The sequence below is a fragment of the Dipodomys ordii genome, unplaced genomic scaffold (genome assembly GCF_000151885.1).
Source record: "Dipodomys ordii isolate 6190 unplaced genomic scaffold, Dord_2.0 Scaffold18, whole genome shotgun sequence".
Classification (NCBI taxonomy): domain Eukaryota; kingdom Metazoa; phylum Chordata; class Mammalia; order Rodentia; family Heteromyidae; genus Dipodomys; species Dipodomys ordii.
Window position 1 is genome coordinate 6,673,356 of NW_012267234.1, and position 18,155 is coordinate 6,691,510.

At 45.3% G+C, this 18,155-nt stretch overlaps 1 protein-coding gene across 1 annotated transcript; it reads left to right on the forward strand.

The window, feature by feature from the left end:
- Positions 1 to 2,592: 2,592 nt before the first annotated feature.
- On the forward strand, positions 2,593 to 8,845 carry Pdp2 (pyruvate dehyrogenase phosphatase catalytic subunit 2). The gene is made up of 2 exons (XM_013013009.1): positions 2,593 to 2,695; positions 5,566 to 8,845. Exon 2 carries the CDS (start codon positions 5,619 to 5,621, stop codon positions 7,203 to 7,205), a length of 1,587 nt encoding a protein of 528 aa, XP_012868463.1. The 5' UTR covers positions 2,593 to 2,695; positions 5,566 to 5,618; the 3' UTR covers positions 7,206 to 8,845.
- Positions 8,846 to 18,155: the final 9,310 nt, after the last annotated feature.

The window sequence follows — 18,155 nt, forward strand, 5'->3', positions numbered from 1 at the left end:
TGTTGAAATGCAAAATATTCAACTTTGCCTCTTTCAAATAACTTGAAGGTAATGGGATGAGTGGATTAAAGATATCCCCCACGGGCTGGGAATGTGGTTTAGTGGTAGAGTGCTTACCTAGTATGTATGAATCCCTAGGTTCAATTCCTCAGTACCACATTCACAGAAAAAGCTGGAAGTGGTGCTGTTGCTCAAGTGGTAGAGTGATAGCTTTGAGCAAAAGAAACTCAGGGATAGTGCCTAGGCCCTGAGTTCAAGCGCCAGGCCGGCCAAAAAAAAAAAAAGATATGGCCCAATTTACATTCTCACCTGCTGAGATGAAATTATCACCCCCCTCAACATTAGAAATCTGCATCCTATTTTAATATTTTTCAGGTTGCTTGACAAGAATCAACTATTCATTTTTATTTATTTATTATTTTTATTTTTTATTGGTTGTGGGGTTTGAACTCTGAGCTTGGGTGCTGTCCCTAAGCCACTTTGTGCTCAAGGCTAGTGTTCTACCACTTGAGCCACAGTGCCACTTCCAGGTTTTTGAATGATTAATTGGAGATAAAGAGTCTCTGGGCAACTTTTCTGCAGCTGGCTTTGAACTGTTATCCTCAGATCCCAGCCTCCTGTGTAGCTAGGATTACAGATGTGAGCCACCGGAGGCTGGACTCCAAAAATGCCAATTGAGCTGTATTTTCCCTTTCTCAAAGGAAGGTAAGTACTTGTTCTTTATTCATTTCTTTTTTTGTGCCAGTACTCTGGCTTGAACTCAGAGACGCGTACTCTCCCTTGGGTTTTTCTCTCCAGACTGGTGATAGACCCCTTAAACCACACTTCTACTTTTGGCTTTTTACTAGTTAATTGGAGATAGAATCTCATAGACTTTTTTGCCTGGGTTTGCATTGAGTCAAGATCTTCAGATTTCAGCCTTCTGAGTAGGTCGGATTACAGGCCTGAGCCACCAGCACCCAGCCTTCATTTATTTCTTATAAGCCCTTGGGAAAGGAAGCCTTGAGAGACAGACCATATTCAGGAGGGGCTGGAGATTATGTGTAGAGTGAATAAGCTGTTGTAGCTGTTAAGAGAGAAAATTCCAGAGCACTATATCCTCACAGGTGCATTTTTACTTTGGAAGCGGGGGTGGGGGGGTGGGGGGATATGGTGATGTACAGAAACTCTATAGTTCCAGAACTTAGAATGATGTGATTTTTTTCCTCAGGAACATGGTAAAGACCATCTGTGTGTCTCCAGGAGTCTTCCCAGGACCTGCCATGTTGTAGGTACTCCCGAACACCTGCAAATTGAACAGTTAAACTCTCTTGCTTCTTGTTGTAAAGCATCACCCTCTATGGACAGTTAAACTCTCTTGCTTCTTGTTGTAAAGCATCACCCTCTATCACCTCAAGTGAGCTATTGGCACCAAAGTAACAACAAAAGGGTGTGTTTCCCAGCTCTCACACCTATTTATTTAGTACTAGGAGTTATTTTTTATATGGATCGGAACCAACCCCCTCAATGTTCCAGAAGTGAGAATATCGCAAATCCTGATTTAGAACTTCCAGAAAAGACTAAGGGTGAGCAACAGTATAAATACCATCCAGGGCAAGGCTGACAAGCCTTTTACTGTACTGCAGGCACATCCTTGGAAACAGGGTGGCTAGGGTCTCCAGGTAAGGTAGTGTCTTCCTTTTAGGAGACCCCATTTTCAGGGCTTGCTGTAAGTGGCCTCTTCTGATTATCTTTCCTTTTTCTGTGCCTCCAAAGAACTCTGTTTGACCTACCAGTTAGAAGAGTTCAACTAGAATGGCTAATTAGGGAGGAGGTGAGGATTGGACTCACACAATGTTAAGATCAGGGACTAAAGGAAGGCTTGATACTCTTAGTTCTCTATCTTGTGGGAGTTTATCTTATCTGGGAGTTCATCGCAGTGATTAATTAGTAGGCAGGCAAGGCAGACCTTTCTGCAGGAATCTAAGTTTTAGCAGGGTCAGACTGGTTGCTCAGTAGGGGTAGAGTGGTTTAAAAGGAGGCGAATGCCCGAGGCAAATGGAAGCATCAAGATAACCTTTAGTTCTGTCTTGGGTCTCTAAGCAGCTAGTGGAGCCATTGAGGGCTTCAAGAGGAGAAGAGCAGGTTTGGCGAGAAAATAAGGTCAAGATAAGTTATGCTTGAGACACTCCTGGGGCCCCCAGGACAACTGTCCTGGTGTCTGGATGTCCTAAAATGTGGGACTTAGAAGTAAGGCCTGGAGAGCTCTACGTAGGAATGGAGTTTTAAAGAATTGAAGAGGCCTCCAAGTTCGACGTGCAGAGGGGGAGGGCAGAGGGGAAATCTCGTAATGGTTGGAGGGCGTCAGGCACGTGATTGTGGGTCGGGTGACCAGACGCTTTAATACTATCAGAATTAGGGCGGGTAAGGTGAGGGGTGGTGCTTGGTCCCTGCCCGCCTTGCGGCCTTTCCTCTTGTCCTCTTCATCTATTGGGTAACATTGCTGTCTTTCGAGGACACGCCTTCGCAGGCCAACCAATCAGAAGTGGCGGGAGGGCACTTTCTTCAGGAGCTGGTTCCCGACTCTCACTCAGCCTGTTCAGGGAAGTAGGACCCGGGAGTAGCAGCCCGCCGCCTCTGCGTTGTGCGCAGGCGCTGCTGAGTCGAGGGCCAGGGACCGGGTGCCGAGCTGGTGAGAAGGGGACGGAGGTCCCAGGTAAGCAAGGGGATGGATGAACGATGGGACGGGGATTCCTCCTCCACTACCGGGCTCCCGGGGCCCCTAGCTCTTTCCGGCGCGCGCACCCGCTCAGGTGATGGGGCGGAGGGGAGCAGCGGAGCGGAGGGGAGGTGAGGTGAGTTGGAGGGCGGGACCAGTTCGGGGCCGGTCACGGTCACGCCACTCGCGCGCGCGCGCCGCAGTCACAGTCACGCCACTCGCGCGTGCGCGCCACGTGGGTCCGGGGTCGGGCGGGGGCGCGCTGCGGAGCGGCGGGGACGCGCTTTAGCCGCGCAGCACCGGGTGGGTTCGGCGTCCGTCTTCTCCCGCGGGAAGCCGAGGCGCAGAGACACCTCCCCGGTGGGTTGACTCGGGAGTACCTCTCTGGGCTCTGGCCGCTGGGGGCTGCAGGGAGGTCGGGTTTTCTGGACCACAGAACCCGCTCACTTATCTTCGAGGTTGTGGGCCCCGAGACTCGAACTGGTTTCTTTAGGGAACCGAGATGGTTTGAGAGGTCGCCGCGCATCATCGCCTGCCATCGCTGCCAGGCCCAGGAGTGTCCCGAGCCCTCTGTGTCCCGGACTGACCTCTTGGGTCAGGAGGGTGGGTGGAGAGGGGACGATTCTCAACGTTGGGTGCTCTCCAGAGTCCAGAGAGTAACTTGGGCAGGGCAGGATGCGTAAATGAAATCTCCCAAACACGGAGGAAATGAGCCGTCCCCTCCCCAGAGAATGGGTTTCCCTGCTTTCCCCAGAAAAAATAGGTATCAGCAAACTTACATTTATGCCTTTATGGAAACAGATGTGAAACTTTTGGGAAATTAATGAGTTAATACCCCTTGACCTACTGGCTGATTCCTCCTTTGGAAAATATGCAGAATAAAATCTAAGTGAGGAAAAGGTTACGGCATAAGGCTATGTAGTTTGGTGTTTTGGTCTCTCGGGTGTTGTTTCATTTCTTTGGTGGTACCAGGGTTCAAACTCAAGGCTTTGCAGCTGCCAGCCACGTTCTCTATCCCTTGGATTAAGCCCCTAGGCCCACCCCACCCCCTTTTGTCTTTCCTAGCTTATGGCCTGGACTGCAATCCTCCCATTTATGCTTTCCCAGTAATTGAGATGAAAGGCTCCCAGTATTGTGCCTAGCGTTTTATTGGTTGGGATAGGGGAGTGGGTCTCAGATTTTTGTGCCATGTTAGCCTCAAATGATGATCCAGCAGCTAGGCTCTGCAGTTGGGTATTTAAAAAATACATTAAAGCTGGGGGCTAGTGGATCACACCTGTAAAACTAGTTGCTCAGGAGGCTGAGATCTGAGGATCATGATTCAAAGCCAGATATCCAGGGCAGGAAAGTTCAGCAAGAGACTCACTGTCTCTCCCCCCACCCTCTCTCTGTCTTTTAAACCAGTCCTGGGGCTTGAATCCAGGGCCTGGGCACTGTTCCTGAGCTTCTTTTGCTAAAGGCTAGCCCTTTACCACTTGAGCCACCACACCACTTCCAGCTTTTTTTTGTGTGTATGTGGTACTGAGGAATCAAACCCAGGGCTTCATGCATGCTAGGCAAGCACTTTACCACTGAGCCACATTCCCAGCCCTCAGTGAGACTCTTATCTCCAATTACACCACCAAATAAGTAGAAAGTAGAGATATGACTCATATGGAAAAGCACTAGCCTTGTGGGAAAAAGCTAAGAGCATCCAGGCTCTGAGTTCAGGCCCCAAATATCTGCACATAAACAAAATAGTAGGTTAGTGGAAACAACCTCCAAATTTTCAGCAATAGTGAACAGATAAGTAAAGTGTGATTACTTATGCCAAAATGGTATATAGTGTGTCCATTAAATAAAAAAAATTACTAACAGGAATGCAGGATTCAGAGATACCACATAAAAAATATGTTCAGAACTACTTGATGAATATCTACTTAATGACAAAAACAATAAGTACCTTTTTTTTTTGAAGAAAAGGTTGTGTGTGTGTGTGTGTGTATGAATGTTGGTTGTGGGGCTTTACTCTGGGCCTAAGTGCTGTCCCTGAGCTCTTCAGCTCACGGTGAGTGCTTTACCACTTGAGCCACAGTGCCACTTCCACTTGCCGTTTTCTGGTGGTTTATTGGAGATAAGAGTTTCACTTTCCTGCCTGGGCTGGCTTTTTTTCCTCAGATCTCAGCAACCTGAGTAGATAGGATTATAAGTATGAACCACCAGCACCCAGCAGGTCATATTTTAATAAACCGTTCTTAGACTACTAATATTCAAATTCCACTAGTGAATAATGGGAGTTCAGACTAATGAAGCAGTGTTCTGATGCTAGACAGCTAGGGTCACACTCATGTGCCTTTAGGCATCCGAACATACCACATTTAACCAGTACTGGGAACCAGGGCTGGATACTGGAGAACATGTGATAAGGCAGCTACAGTTCCTTAATTCATGCTGTGTACAGATTAGCAGGGAAACGGATATCTAAATGAGCATTTCTAGTCTGCTAGAGAGATTGTGACACAGAAACTGGCCACTAGGCTCTGGCATAAGAAAGGATTTTGGAAGGAGAGTAACAAGAACCATAGGCCACTTGGGAGGAAGGAACAATACCATCAGTGGCTCTATAAAAGTAGAATATAGGGGCTGGGAAGGTGGCTCAGTGGTAGAGTGCTTGCCTTGCATGCATGAGACCCTGGGTTCGATTCCTCAGCACCACATAAGCAGAAAAAGCCGGAAGTGGCGCTTTGGCTCAAATAGTAGGGCGCCAGCCTTGAGTTGAAGAGCTGAGGGACAGTGCTCAGGCCCAGAGTTCAGGCCCCATGACCAACAACAACAACAAAAAAAGTAGAATATATAAAAACCTGATTAACCTCTTCCTTATTTTGCAGGCTTAAAAACAAAAACAAAAACAGAAACCTCTACTTGCTGGGCTAGTTTCAGAATGTCAAGTACTGTGTCTTGGGTCTTTCATTCTGCCAGGAACCGAATTGCCACTTTACAAGGGGGCAGACGCTTATATTCAAGGAGTGTCACAAATGGGAATCAATTGAAATGGAGACTCCTTTGCCAGGCAACTCCTTCTCTGAAAAGCAGATCCCTTTGTAATAGCTTCCCTCTACAAAAAGCCTACCGGCACACATCAACAGAGGAAGAGGATTTCCACCTGCAGCTCAGTCCCGAGCAGGTAAATGAAGTGCTTCGAGCTGGTGAGTCAGCCCACAAGATTGATTTGGTCAGTGGAGTCCCAAATTCCGTGCTGCATTTTGAGAGCAACCAGCTGGCTGCCAATTCCCCAGTGGAGGACCGGCAAGGTGTTGCTTCCTGTCTGCAGACCAATGGGCTCATGTTCGGCATCTTTGATGGACACGGTGGTCATGCGTGTGCTCAAGCAGTGAGTGAGAGACTCTTTTACTACATGGCAGTGTCCCTGATGTCCCACCAGACGTTGGAGCAGATGGAGGAAGCGATGGAGAATATGAAACCCCTGCTGCCAATCCTGCAGTGGCTCAAGCACCCAGGGGACAGTATCTACAAGGATGTCACATCAGTGCATCTGGACCACCTCCGTGTCTATTGGCAGGAACTGCTTGACCTGCACATGGAGATGGGGCTGAGCATTGAGGAAGCGCTGATGCACTCCTTCCAGAGACTGGATTCTGACATCTCCCTGGAAGTTCAGGCCCCACTGGAAGATGATGTGGCAAAGAACCTGTTACTCCAAGTGGCTTTCTCTGGGGCAACAGCTTGCATGGCCCATATCAATGGAGTTCACTTGCATGTGGCAAATGCTGGTGACTGCCGGGCCATCCTTGGCGTCCAAGAAGACAATGGCAGATGGACTTGTTTACCGCTCACTCGTGACCACAATGCCTGGAATCAGGCCGAACTGTCCCGACTTAAGAGGGAACACCCTGAGTCAGAGGACAGGACACTTATCATGGATGACAGACTACTGGGTGTCCTCATACCCTGCAGGGCCTTTGGCGATGTGCAGCTGAAGTGGAGTAAAGAACTACAACGCAGTGTCTTAGAGAGGGGCTTTGACACAGAGGCCCTCAACATCTACCAGTTCACCCCACCCTACTATTATACTCCACCCTACCTGACTGCCAAGCCTGAGGTTACATACCACAGGCTGAGGCCTCAGGATAAGTTCCTCGTGCTGGCTTCAGATGGCCTATGGGACATGCTGGGCAACGAGGACGTGCTGAGACTTGTGGCGGGGCACCTATCCAAGGCGGATCACCACAAGCCAGACCTGGCCCAGAGACCCACCAACCTAGGGCTCATGCAGAGTCTGCTGCTGCAAAGAAAAGCCAGTGGGCTCCACACGGCTGACCAGAATGCAGCTACACATCTGATCAGACATGCCATTGGGAGCAACGAGTATGGGGAGATGGAGCCCGAGCGGCTGGCTGCAATGCTGACGTTGCCAGAAGACCTAGCCAGGATGTACAGGGATGATATCACTGTCACTGTGGTCTATTTTAACTCAGACTCAATTGATGCCTATTATAAGGGGGGTTAAGAGTCTCCTGTTCTATTGCCAAGGCTAAGGCTCATTAAAATATTTTCACGTGCTCTTAAATGAGCTATTCAGACCTTTACTGTTCAACAAACACTCAGATGTACCTTGTTGAATAATTGACTAACATGAGAAGGAAAAAAGAGTCAGCCTAGACTTAAAAACATTAGCAATGATTTTATGTCCCTGCTGGTGCCAGTCAGAGCGTCTATGCAGAGAGAACAGAGAATAAAGACCATAGAATTGGCTTGTACACAGTACTTAGATATTTTTAAACTATGTTATCCTGAGTGTTCAAAGGACAACATTTAATCATGATTCTGAAAATAAAGAATCCGAGAATCTTCTGAGATCTAATGGTAAAATCTTCAGGCTTGGTAATTCTGACTTCAGTCATATATTTTTAGGTTATGAAGTTTTTTGTTTTTTGTTTCATTTTGTTTTTTTTAATCATTAAAGCCTAGATTTACAAAGTGCACTACAGGACACTTTTCTATGCAATATTTTAACATTTTAAAAATGATTATTCTTATGATGATATTCTGTAATACTTCATTCTAGTTCTGTTTTAGTTTATTTTAAAACAGCATCTTCAAACCAAGTAGGCCTACTGTAAGCACATTAGAGACTGTTTGTTTTGTTCTGTAGCTGACAGAGAGGGTCTAGACCTCTGGCCTAGCCTAATTAACTTATGCAGCAATTAGTCTCACTATGGAGTCCCAGCCCTGAACCTTTGAGCCATACTAGGGGGTAATTTCTGTCAAGTCCTAAACTTCTGTCTTTTATTAGTGTGACACCTGCTCCTTAACTTAGCCTCATAGTAGTTAGACCTTCTGGTTATGTATTTCAAACATTTATGTTAATTCCATCTGACATACTCCTTCGGCGTAGCCTGATTTCATCCTGTGTTTGATAGGAAGAGTTTTTTCACCTGTTCCCTTTTCAAACGGCTGCAGGAAAGAACACAATGCAGTCACATGGTAATTATGTCTGACATTTAAGGCAAGATGAGTTTATGTAGAGGTTTGGGTACTTGGGATTGGGGCCTGAATCTAGAGAGGTGAAAATAGGAAGGGCCTAAGGAGCAGCCAAGGCTGTCTGTCTGCTTCCTGTGAGGCAGTGGGGAGAAGGGAGGAGGGACGCTTATCAGATGGGACACCTGCCCCTGACGGTTATAAATCACCATTACGAATCCTCAGGAATTAGACCATATTTAGTATAGGAGTTGAGCAAAATAAAAACCTTGTGGTTTCCATGGGCAGCAGAGTTCTTTTGTATTTACTTAGAAATTAACCCACATGGATCCTTTTTGGGAGATAAATTTCCTCTTCTGGTGGGTGGCTGTAGCATTTAAATAACGGAAATGTGTATCTAAATGGAAACACAAATATTATTTTTAAAGTATTAATTCACAAAACCCGCATCAGAACTCTTCAGTGTGGTCCAACTACGTTAGTTGATCCCTTGCCTTCTCTAGCCCCCTCATGGAAAAGAAAAGCAAATAACTAGGGTTAACATCCTCATTTTTGTCTGTGTCTCAGCTAACATTCTGCCAAGATTTGGACTATGTCTGTCTTGGGGACATGTCTCTGTACATATATATATTTTTTTGTAACTGTATTTTTTTTTTGTCTTTTTTGGTACTGGGGATCGAACCCAGGACGTTGCACTTGCTAGGCAAGCGCTTTGCCACTGAGCTACATCCCAGCCCTCTGTATATTTTCTACTTATCTCTAGTGATATGGCTTTATATGAGGAGATAAGCTCTTTGGGGGTACTTAAGACTTGGTTGTTTTTGTTGTTGTTGTTGCTTTTTTTTTTTTTAAGTTCTGAAGTTATTATGGTTCTTTCTGGTCTCTAAGACATTAATGCAAAAATAAATGTGAATCACAGCCAGCTGTGATAATGTATGCCTGTAATCCTAGCTATTTAGGAAGCAGAGGCAGGAAGATCACAAGTTGGAGGCCAGGTAGGGGCAAAATTTTATCTCAAAACAAAAGAGTATGTCTCAAGTGGTAGAGTACTTACCTAGCAAGCCATGGGCTCAATGTCCAGCACCATGAAAAAAAAAAAGAAAAAAAGAAAAGGTAAGAAAGTGAATCACTAGCAAATAGATTTGTTGCTCAGACCAAGGACTCCACTTGTCTAGCATTTTCTTTGCCCTTGTTTTTCCATGCAGCTAAACCCTAGAGCCTTACTGGCACACGTGGTGTCTGAATCCCACTTTAGAGCCTGGCAGAGATCATAAATATATCTGATTCAGTTATTTGTGAGGCAGTTGATAGAACACAGACTTCCACTTGTGTCTCTAAGCATGTCTGTGTTTTTTCTCTGCCTAATAGATTTCCTGAGTTTTAGCTGATATATTGAGAGAGAAGAAAGGCTGACTTATTATCTGCCTTCCTCCCTTCTTTCCCCTCCCCCTCATACACATGCACTGTGAACTCTCAGCTCTTCCCTAAGCAAGCTCCAGGGAACACGGCCTGGTTAAACTCCAGTGTGCTTTGTCTCCCTGGCCACAGTACTTGGCAGTGCCCTTTCTGAAGCCAGTTGGCTTCTGCTTAAGGACACCGCTGGATAGGAGGCCAGTGGTGCTTGTCACTTCCTTCAAAACACTTGTATATATAGCACGTTTTATACAGAAATGCCAATTTTCAGGCTTTGAAATTTTAAATTTAAACAATGAGGTTGACCATTTACTATTTTAGATGTAATATGAAGCGAGTATGCTTTGGTGCTTAAAATTGAATATTTATGATTTTAGGTAAACGATAATCCTGGTATAATTTAGATATTTTATGTTTAAATAGTATATAGTGCTACTGATTTTTGGAAATTAGTCTATGGAGAAGGTGGTAGTTCTAAATTTAAATTAGTATGCTTTATCAAATTACTAAGATTCAGTTTTTGAGATGTTTGTAATACTAAAGTTAATTTATTATAATGGAAATGTAAGCTTTGGATATTTTAATATATAAACATTGTTTCCCAGGAGTACATTTGGTCTTAGAACTTCAGTACTAAGTACACTGGGCAAAACTCAGTTGAGATACAATTGAGTTGGTATCTTGTAAATATTTGTGAAATATAAACAACTTAAACTTGAGTTAAGAAAGAGATTAATTATGTGGAACAACAAAAAAGGATTCAGAGTCAAGAGCTAGCTACTCAGGAGGCTGAGATCTGAGGATTGTGATTTGAAGCTAGCCCATGTAAGAGAGTTCATGCGATTCTTTACTGAAAAGCTAGAAGTGGAGCTGTACTTAGAGGTAGAGTTCAAGCCTTGAGTGAAAAAGCTAAGAGCCTGTGCCCAGGCCCTGACTTCAAGCTCCAGTACTTGCACCAAATAGGAAAAAAAAAAGCATTTGGTGTGAATCTGGCTTGATTTGTATCCATCAGTCCTTGGTGACCATTCTTAATCTAACAGCCCTTGGGGAGTGATAACTTCTCAGGTTAAACCAGAATATCTTGGAATGGAGCCATCTTCATTTCATCATAAAGTGGTTCTCATTGGCTTTTGACATGTGACTGTCATGGCAGGAAAGCTCCGCTGTTGCCTTGGATTTGTTGGGTGAAGGCTTGCGACATAAACTGTCAAATGCATGGCCTGAGAGGAGCTAAGTTTGGGCCACTTTAGTCATCTCTTGAACCACCTGAGGCTTCGAACTTTCGTTTTCCTGCTTTTGATGTCTAACTTACGTCCTGGAAAATATTGATCAACCAATCATGTTCTTTAGCAATCACTGGCATTTGTATTTTAAGCTGTTATTCATGTTTGTATTTGACACTGATTTCTTTGAACGCTAGAGATATTTAAGTTAAAGCTTGTAAATAAAAGAGGCAAAATGAACTTTGGTTTATCTTTGACTTGAATACTAATTTTTAAGCCGTTAGGATACTACATCACACTGCCTTTTCTTTCACAGTCTTTATCCAGCTAAAGATTTCTTGGCTATTTGAGTCAACCCAAAGTTAGGTATGGTAGTTTCATGCTTGTGATTCCAGCACTTAAGAGGCTGAGCTGACAGGATCTGGAGTTGGAGGCCAGCTTGGACTATACAGTGAGATGATATCTCAAAAAAAAAAAACAACCCAAACACACACACACACACACACACACACAAACCCAAAAATTCACCTAAAAGAGAAGCAGTCTGGTGCTCCCCAAATATTTGGTAGCTGCTGACACACAGGAAGTCCTTAGTTATGTGGAGACCTGAAAAGGAAGTGAAGACTTTGGTTTTGAGTGTCTACAGGCTCAGGGCAAGATTTCCTGCAGTTTTGTGACTTCATTTTGCTCTTCAAATCAGTTGTAAATCCAGCTTTTTTGTGTTAACAGTAAGTGCACAACCAGCTTTGGGAAGATGGTTCACATAGCTACCTTGATGGAACTGAAGCTCTCACTCCATCCTACCCCACTGACTACACTGTACCTTATGCCTAGAGTGTTAGCTCTTGGTGTAAGGACTGCTCCAGGGGTTCCTTATCAGAATACAGATTCAAGTAATCATTAATGCCTTAGTGTTTTTTGGATTGACATAATTGTACATATTTATGAGGTTAATATATATGCTGTGTAAGGATTACATTGGGGCAATTTGTATAACAACATTTTATTGCTTTTCGTTTTGTTTTTGGTCAGCCGTAGGGCCTGAACTCTGGATCTGGGTGCTGTCTCTCAGCTCTTCAGCTCAAAGCTAGCACTCTACCACTTGAGCCACAGTGCCACTTCTGGCTTTTTCTGCTTATGTGGTGTTGAGGAATCGAACCCAGGGCTTTCTGCATGCAAAGCAAGTACTATTGCTTTTTGAGCAGACTTGAGGAAGGGTGTATTGGGGGGTCTGATAAAAATAACAAGGAGCTGTTGTTCCCCTTTTTAACATGATGAAGCAGGTTTAGGCTGAAAAAATTTAGAAGCCCAAGAGATCACAGTGGGGCTGGGATTTCAACCAAATTCAACGTATTATCTCAATACTGGGATGTCAGAAAGGAATAACAATGCATGGAATCTTTTTGCAGTTTTGGCCCAGGCTGGAAGGTAGAGGAGGAAAGGTTGGCCGTGCTGAAAGGAGGCTAGAAAACTTTATTTATTTATTTATTTATTTATTTTTTGCGGTCATGGGGCTTGAACTCTGGGCCTGTTCCTGAGCTCTTCAGCTCAAGGATAGTGCTCAACCACTTGAGCCACAGCACCACCTCCAGTTTTCTGGTGGCTAATTGTAGATAAGAGTCTCCCAGACTTTCCTGCCTGGGCTGGTTTTGAACCATGATCCTCAGATCTCAGCCTCTTGAGTAGCTAGGTGTGAGCTACCGGTGCTGGGCCTAGAAGACTTTTTTCTTGTCATTACTGAGACTAAAGTAAACTTTTGTTAACTCTTGATGTTGTTTTGGCTGTTAGGAGTCAGCTGACATATACTCAACATATTTTCATGTTCTACCCATCATTTTGGAACATGATAAAAATAGAGGGAATTATAAAAGTAATTATTTTTAAAGTTGAGCTGTTTGAGCTCTTTAACCCGAAAAAAAAGTGTGTGTGTGTGTGTATGTGTATGTGTGTGTGTGCGTGTGTGTGTGGTACTAGAACTTGAACTCTGGGCCTAGATGTTATCCCTGTGCTAGTGTTAGTGCTAATGCTAGTGTTAAATGCTAGTGCTACTGTTCTACCACTTGAACCACAGCTCTACTTACAACTTTTTATGATTAACTGGAAATAAGAGTCTCATGCACTTTCTTGCCCAGGCTGGCTTTGAAACTCCATCCTCAGATCTCAGCTCCTGAGTAGCTAGGATTACAGGCATGAATGAACCATCAGCACCTGGCTAATTATTTTCTGAGACAGGATCTCCCTATATAGCCCAGGTGGGGCCAGAGCTTGAGATCCTCTTGCCTTAGCCTTCTAAATGCTGGGATTACAGCATTGCTGGAAAAAAATGGCAGATTTAGGCTATACTTTTTAATCTCTAGAATTTTTATTTCATTTTACGTAATACTTTCAAATACCTTTAATTGTCCCCAGTCCGATGACCCTCTGAACTGTATGTACATAGGTGGCCAGCACTCCAGGTGGCTCCCTCTGGAATAGGTGACTTATTGGTGGGTCTAAGCCATATTGGGCCTGACCAAGCACTCTTGATCTGGGAAATGAACTGGTTAGGGCAGCAAGGTGAAGAGTCCAGGGTTCCTCTTCTGACTTTCACTCTCAAGGAAATAAGCAGCCTAGGCCTAGGCTCTGTCCTTGAGCCTCTCTGTGCTCAAGTCTAGAGCTCTACCACTTGAGCCACAGCACCACTTCTGGATTTTTCTTTTTCTTTTTTAAAAAAAGATTTTTTAGAATTCAATATTATTTATTCACAATTTTAAACTAAAGTCAAGGCTATTTATCTTCTGTTGTACTTCTGGCTTTTTCTGTGTATGTGGTACTGAGGAATCGAACCCAGGCTTTCATGAATGCTAGGCAAGCACTCTACCACGAAGTCACATTCCCAGCCCAACCTATACCTGTTCTTACCTCTTGGCAGCAGACAGCCAGAGGAATGTGTGCCTCTTGCAAACCTTGCATGGCCAGGGGCAGTCATGTGACGACCCATCTGGCTAGGGGCTGAGAGGCTTTTGACACTGGCCATGTGGGGACTGGTAAGGGCCAGTCCAGGGAAGGAAGCCTGTGGATTGAAGCTCAAAATCCAGTCCAGTGTCTGGGGCCAAGGCTCCAGGGGAGGTTGGAGATGAGGAAGGCAGTGAGGGTGGAGGGAGACTGGGCCAAATGTGGCTCGGTAGGCAAGTAACCTCCAGGGATGAAAAATTGACCATGCCCTGGCCTCAGGAAAGACCATGGGGTGTGACTTGCTCTTTATCAGCCTGGAAGTGTAGTAGGGGTGGAGTAGAGTGTCCTGCCTCTACCTCCACCCACTTTCCTATGGGGTTACTGCCAGGTCTGTTGGCCTTTGTCCTTGGTAGTCTCCACCCCAGTCCCCACAGCCTCAGTCTTGGCCCAGGGACTCACAGGCTCATTGTGGAATGAGAGAAAGGACAGATGGAAGGACAGATAGAAGAGGAACCAGACAAAGAGAGGGAGACCAGAGAATTAGGAAGAAAACAGTAAGTGTGGGGAACAAAGAATCCTAGAGAGTTGGCTGAGAGGATGGAGTGCCAGAAAATGAACACTTAGCTACAAAGGAATCACTACAGTGGAGCTTTGCTGACCCACCCTGGGGCTTAGGCATCCAGGGAAGGAGGAGCTGAGTGTCTTCTACCTGACGTCTTGATGATTGTCTTGATGATTAAATCCTCAGTGTGATGTGGTGGAATGTGAGAACCAGAGGCTGCCTCTAGATGTCACCATCTGGCCATACAGGTGTCAGCTGCAGTTGGACTGGCAGGAGAATGTCTCTGGAGGCCCAGCCTGCATCTGAACAGGGTCTCCCTGAGACTACAGCCAGAAACAATCCTCAGGAAGCCTCATGGCATCTTTGGGGCTGGGAATAAGGAGGTGGAGGACCTCTGCATTGTGCTCACTCGGTCCTGTTTTGTGGGGAAGGGGTTTCTGGGTCCTACCTTGAACAATCTCCCCCAAGGAAACTGTTTTCCTCTGATCTATCCTCCCTATTTTATTCCCTGCAGTCTGTTCCCATTACCACTCTCATAGTAGCCCTGGGGTCCAGTCCCTCCTGCCCAACCTCCCAGCTCCCCAAATGGTCAAAACCACCTTTATCCTCCCCTGACTCCAAATGATAGCGACCTTCCAGATAGTTCCACCAGCCAGACAGCCATCCAGTCTGACCATGTTACGCTTCTGCTCGGAACCCCTCCAGGCTCCCTATCACACTTGGTGTGAGAGCTCAGACTTCTCTTTAGACTAGCCTCTGATCTCCTCTCCCCCCGCCCAGGTTTGTGGGTCCCATAGCTCATGTTCCTCGAATGTACCAAGCCTTTGGCCTTGCTGGTCCTCTAGCTGAAACACCTGTTGTGCTGTCCTTCATCTCTTGGCTTATTCAGCTTATTCGGATTGACTCTGCTGAAGTATCACTCACGTTGGAAGACGCTCTGATTTTCTAGGCCTTCTCCCATTGCACTGAGAACCCTATAACCGCTCCCTACGTGTCTCCTGCCTGTTTTCTTAGCAGCATCAGGTGCCTTATTTGACTTGCCCATGGGTCTCTAGGGATCAGCCCGCTGCCTGACTTAAAGTAGGCATACAATATATGCATTGAAAATGTTGGGGAGGGGCAGGAGAGGGGGATAGCTCAGAGGTGGAGCATTTGCTTAGCATGAGGAAAGACTTGGGTTCTATCTATAGCATTGAAATGAAAAGAAATTGCATAGAGCCAGGTGCTGGTGGCTCATATTTGTAATCTTAGCTACTCAGGAGGCTGAGATCTGAAGATTGCAGTTCAAAGCCAGCCCAGGCTTTGAACTCTTACCTCCATTTAATCACCAGACAACCAGAAATGGAGCTGTGGCTCACATAGTAAGAATCCTAGCCTTGAGCAAAAGAGCTCAGGGACAGTGCTCAGGCCCCAAATTCAAACCCCACAACCTGCAAAAGAAAGAAAAAGAAAAAAGAAAGAAATAGCATAGAATAGAATGACTAGAATAGACTAATAAAATGAATAAAATGAGATAATAAAGTAGAAGTTAGGGAGAGAGAAAAGAGGAAAGAAAGAGGTCTTGATGCCCCACAAGCTGGAATCTCCTCTTTGGAGTCAGGCTAGCCTCCATGTCACTCCTAGGAAGGTTTTAATGATGATGATACATTCCTTAATATTCTTTCCATCTAGCAGCAGAGTATAGTTCCCCTCCTCTTGAATCTGGGCTGACCTTAAGGACTTTCTGATTTCTAAGAGAATATAGCAAAAATAACATTGAGCCTGACCAAAGCTCAAGTGTGGAAAGGTCTTGGTAATTGGTGAATTTGATACATAATTTATATGACTTTATTATATCATTTACTCTGGGATATGTTGAAAATTCAATTTCATATTTATCTCAGCTCCTGGGAATGATTTTATAACCCCAAATGACATCCTCTCATCCTTGGCCCCCATCACCTTCTCTTGCTTCCAAAGAGTTAGAAAAACACCTTAATCTTTTTCTAACCTTAGTAAGTATGAGCCAATCCTGCCCACCTCACCTCCCACTTTTTCCTCCCTGAGCTTCAGCCACTGGATCTGAGTTCAGCCAGGGAAGGGAGATTGCAAAGGCTCCATTTATGATCTTTAATAAGCAGTGCCACATTAAAAAAATAATATACTCTGGATAGGTGCTGTGTTAAATACTTTACATATCTTATTTAATCTCCACCCAATCTTTTTTTTTTTTTTGGTCGTGGGGCTTGAACTCTAGGTTTAGAACTCTGTCCCTGCCCTCTTCAGCTCAAGGTGAATGCTCTACCACTTGAACCACAGCACCACTTCTGGTTTTCTACTGGTTTATTGGAGATCAGAGTCTCACGGACTTTTCTGCCCAGGCTGGCTTTGAACCGTGATCCTCAGATCTCAGTTTCCTGAGTAGCTAGGATTACAGGCGTGAGCCACCGGCGCCCGGCTCTACCCAATCTTTTGACAAGTATCACTAATCCATTTTACAGATGAAGAAACTGAATCCGAAGAGGTAAAATGCTATGCCTTAGGTCACAGAACTGGTAAATGCAAAGCTGCGTGTCAAATCTTGATGTCTTACCTCCAAAGCTTCCTCTTAGCACTCATGAAACTGTTGAATGTTTAGACATTTGCTGAAAACATCTCTTCCACCTGCCTCATAGGCCAGGCAGCAATGTAGGAAGAAGTTAGTTGTCAGTCTACAGAATGAGTCTAGCAAAACCTGGGGTTGCATTTGGTAAAATGTATACATTGGATGCAATGGGAGGGATCCCGCCCTGAACCTGGACCTCTATCTGTGCTTGCAGTGAGGATGTGCAGACACAGCTGCTAGTATGGGTCACAGAAAATCTTGTGTCTCAGTGAGCTAGGTCTTCCAGAGCATGGGGAAGCAAGGTGCTCTCTCTCTTGTGTGCTCTCTCTCTCTCAACAGGGTCTCAATACATAGCTAAGTGTGTCCTCAAACTCATGATCCTCCAGTCTCAACCTCCTGAGTGTTGGGATTACAAGTGTGTACCACTATGCCTGACTTGCCCCTCTCTCATGACTTCGTGACCTTCATTAATTTTTGATCCCCGTTCCTGCCATGAGTCAGGCGTACATGAGGTTTACCCTCCCATCATGCATTTGTGAGAATTTGTCTCATAAAGAGAGAGGGGAAAAGAGAGGGAAGAAGGGAGGGAGGGAAGGAAAGAGAAAGGCCGGAGGGTGGGCCAGGCAACTAACTACACCAGGGGTTTGAACAAAAATGGTCATGGCACTGGTGTTTGTAAGAACAAGGAACCATACACCAATCAACGTATCTTCTAGCACAGGACACGGATTCTGGTGCATACATCTTGGCAGACTTTAAAAGTGAGTGAAAAGAAAACGTGATGGGCAAAGGCCTTTATAGATCCTTTGGCAAGAAACTGCTATTTGTAAATACTGTCACTGGGGGAGGGGGTGCGAACTCAACTGAATTTATAGTGAGCCCCCAGGTTGAAGTTCTTCCTCCAACACACACACACACACACACACACACACTCACTGGCTCCCTTGTGATGTGACTTACCCCATTGGCTGGCCAGCAGTGGGGGAGGGGAGTGTGGCTATCTTAGGAAGGGGATGAGATCATCAGGAGGCTGGAAGGCTGGCTGATTTAGAACTGGGTAACATTTTCCACCCATCTGGCTCTCAGGGACTTCTGCACTGCCTCATAAACCTTGGCGCCAGTCTCAGGGGTGGCCACGTGCTCCCTCCCAAGCATGGAGATGGTGACCAAAGCTGGATAGGGCGAGGGACAGGCTGCAGTTGAAATAAAGTGGCAAGAGTAAACGGGACCCAACAAGAACTTTGCTCCAAGCAGTCTTTTTGT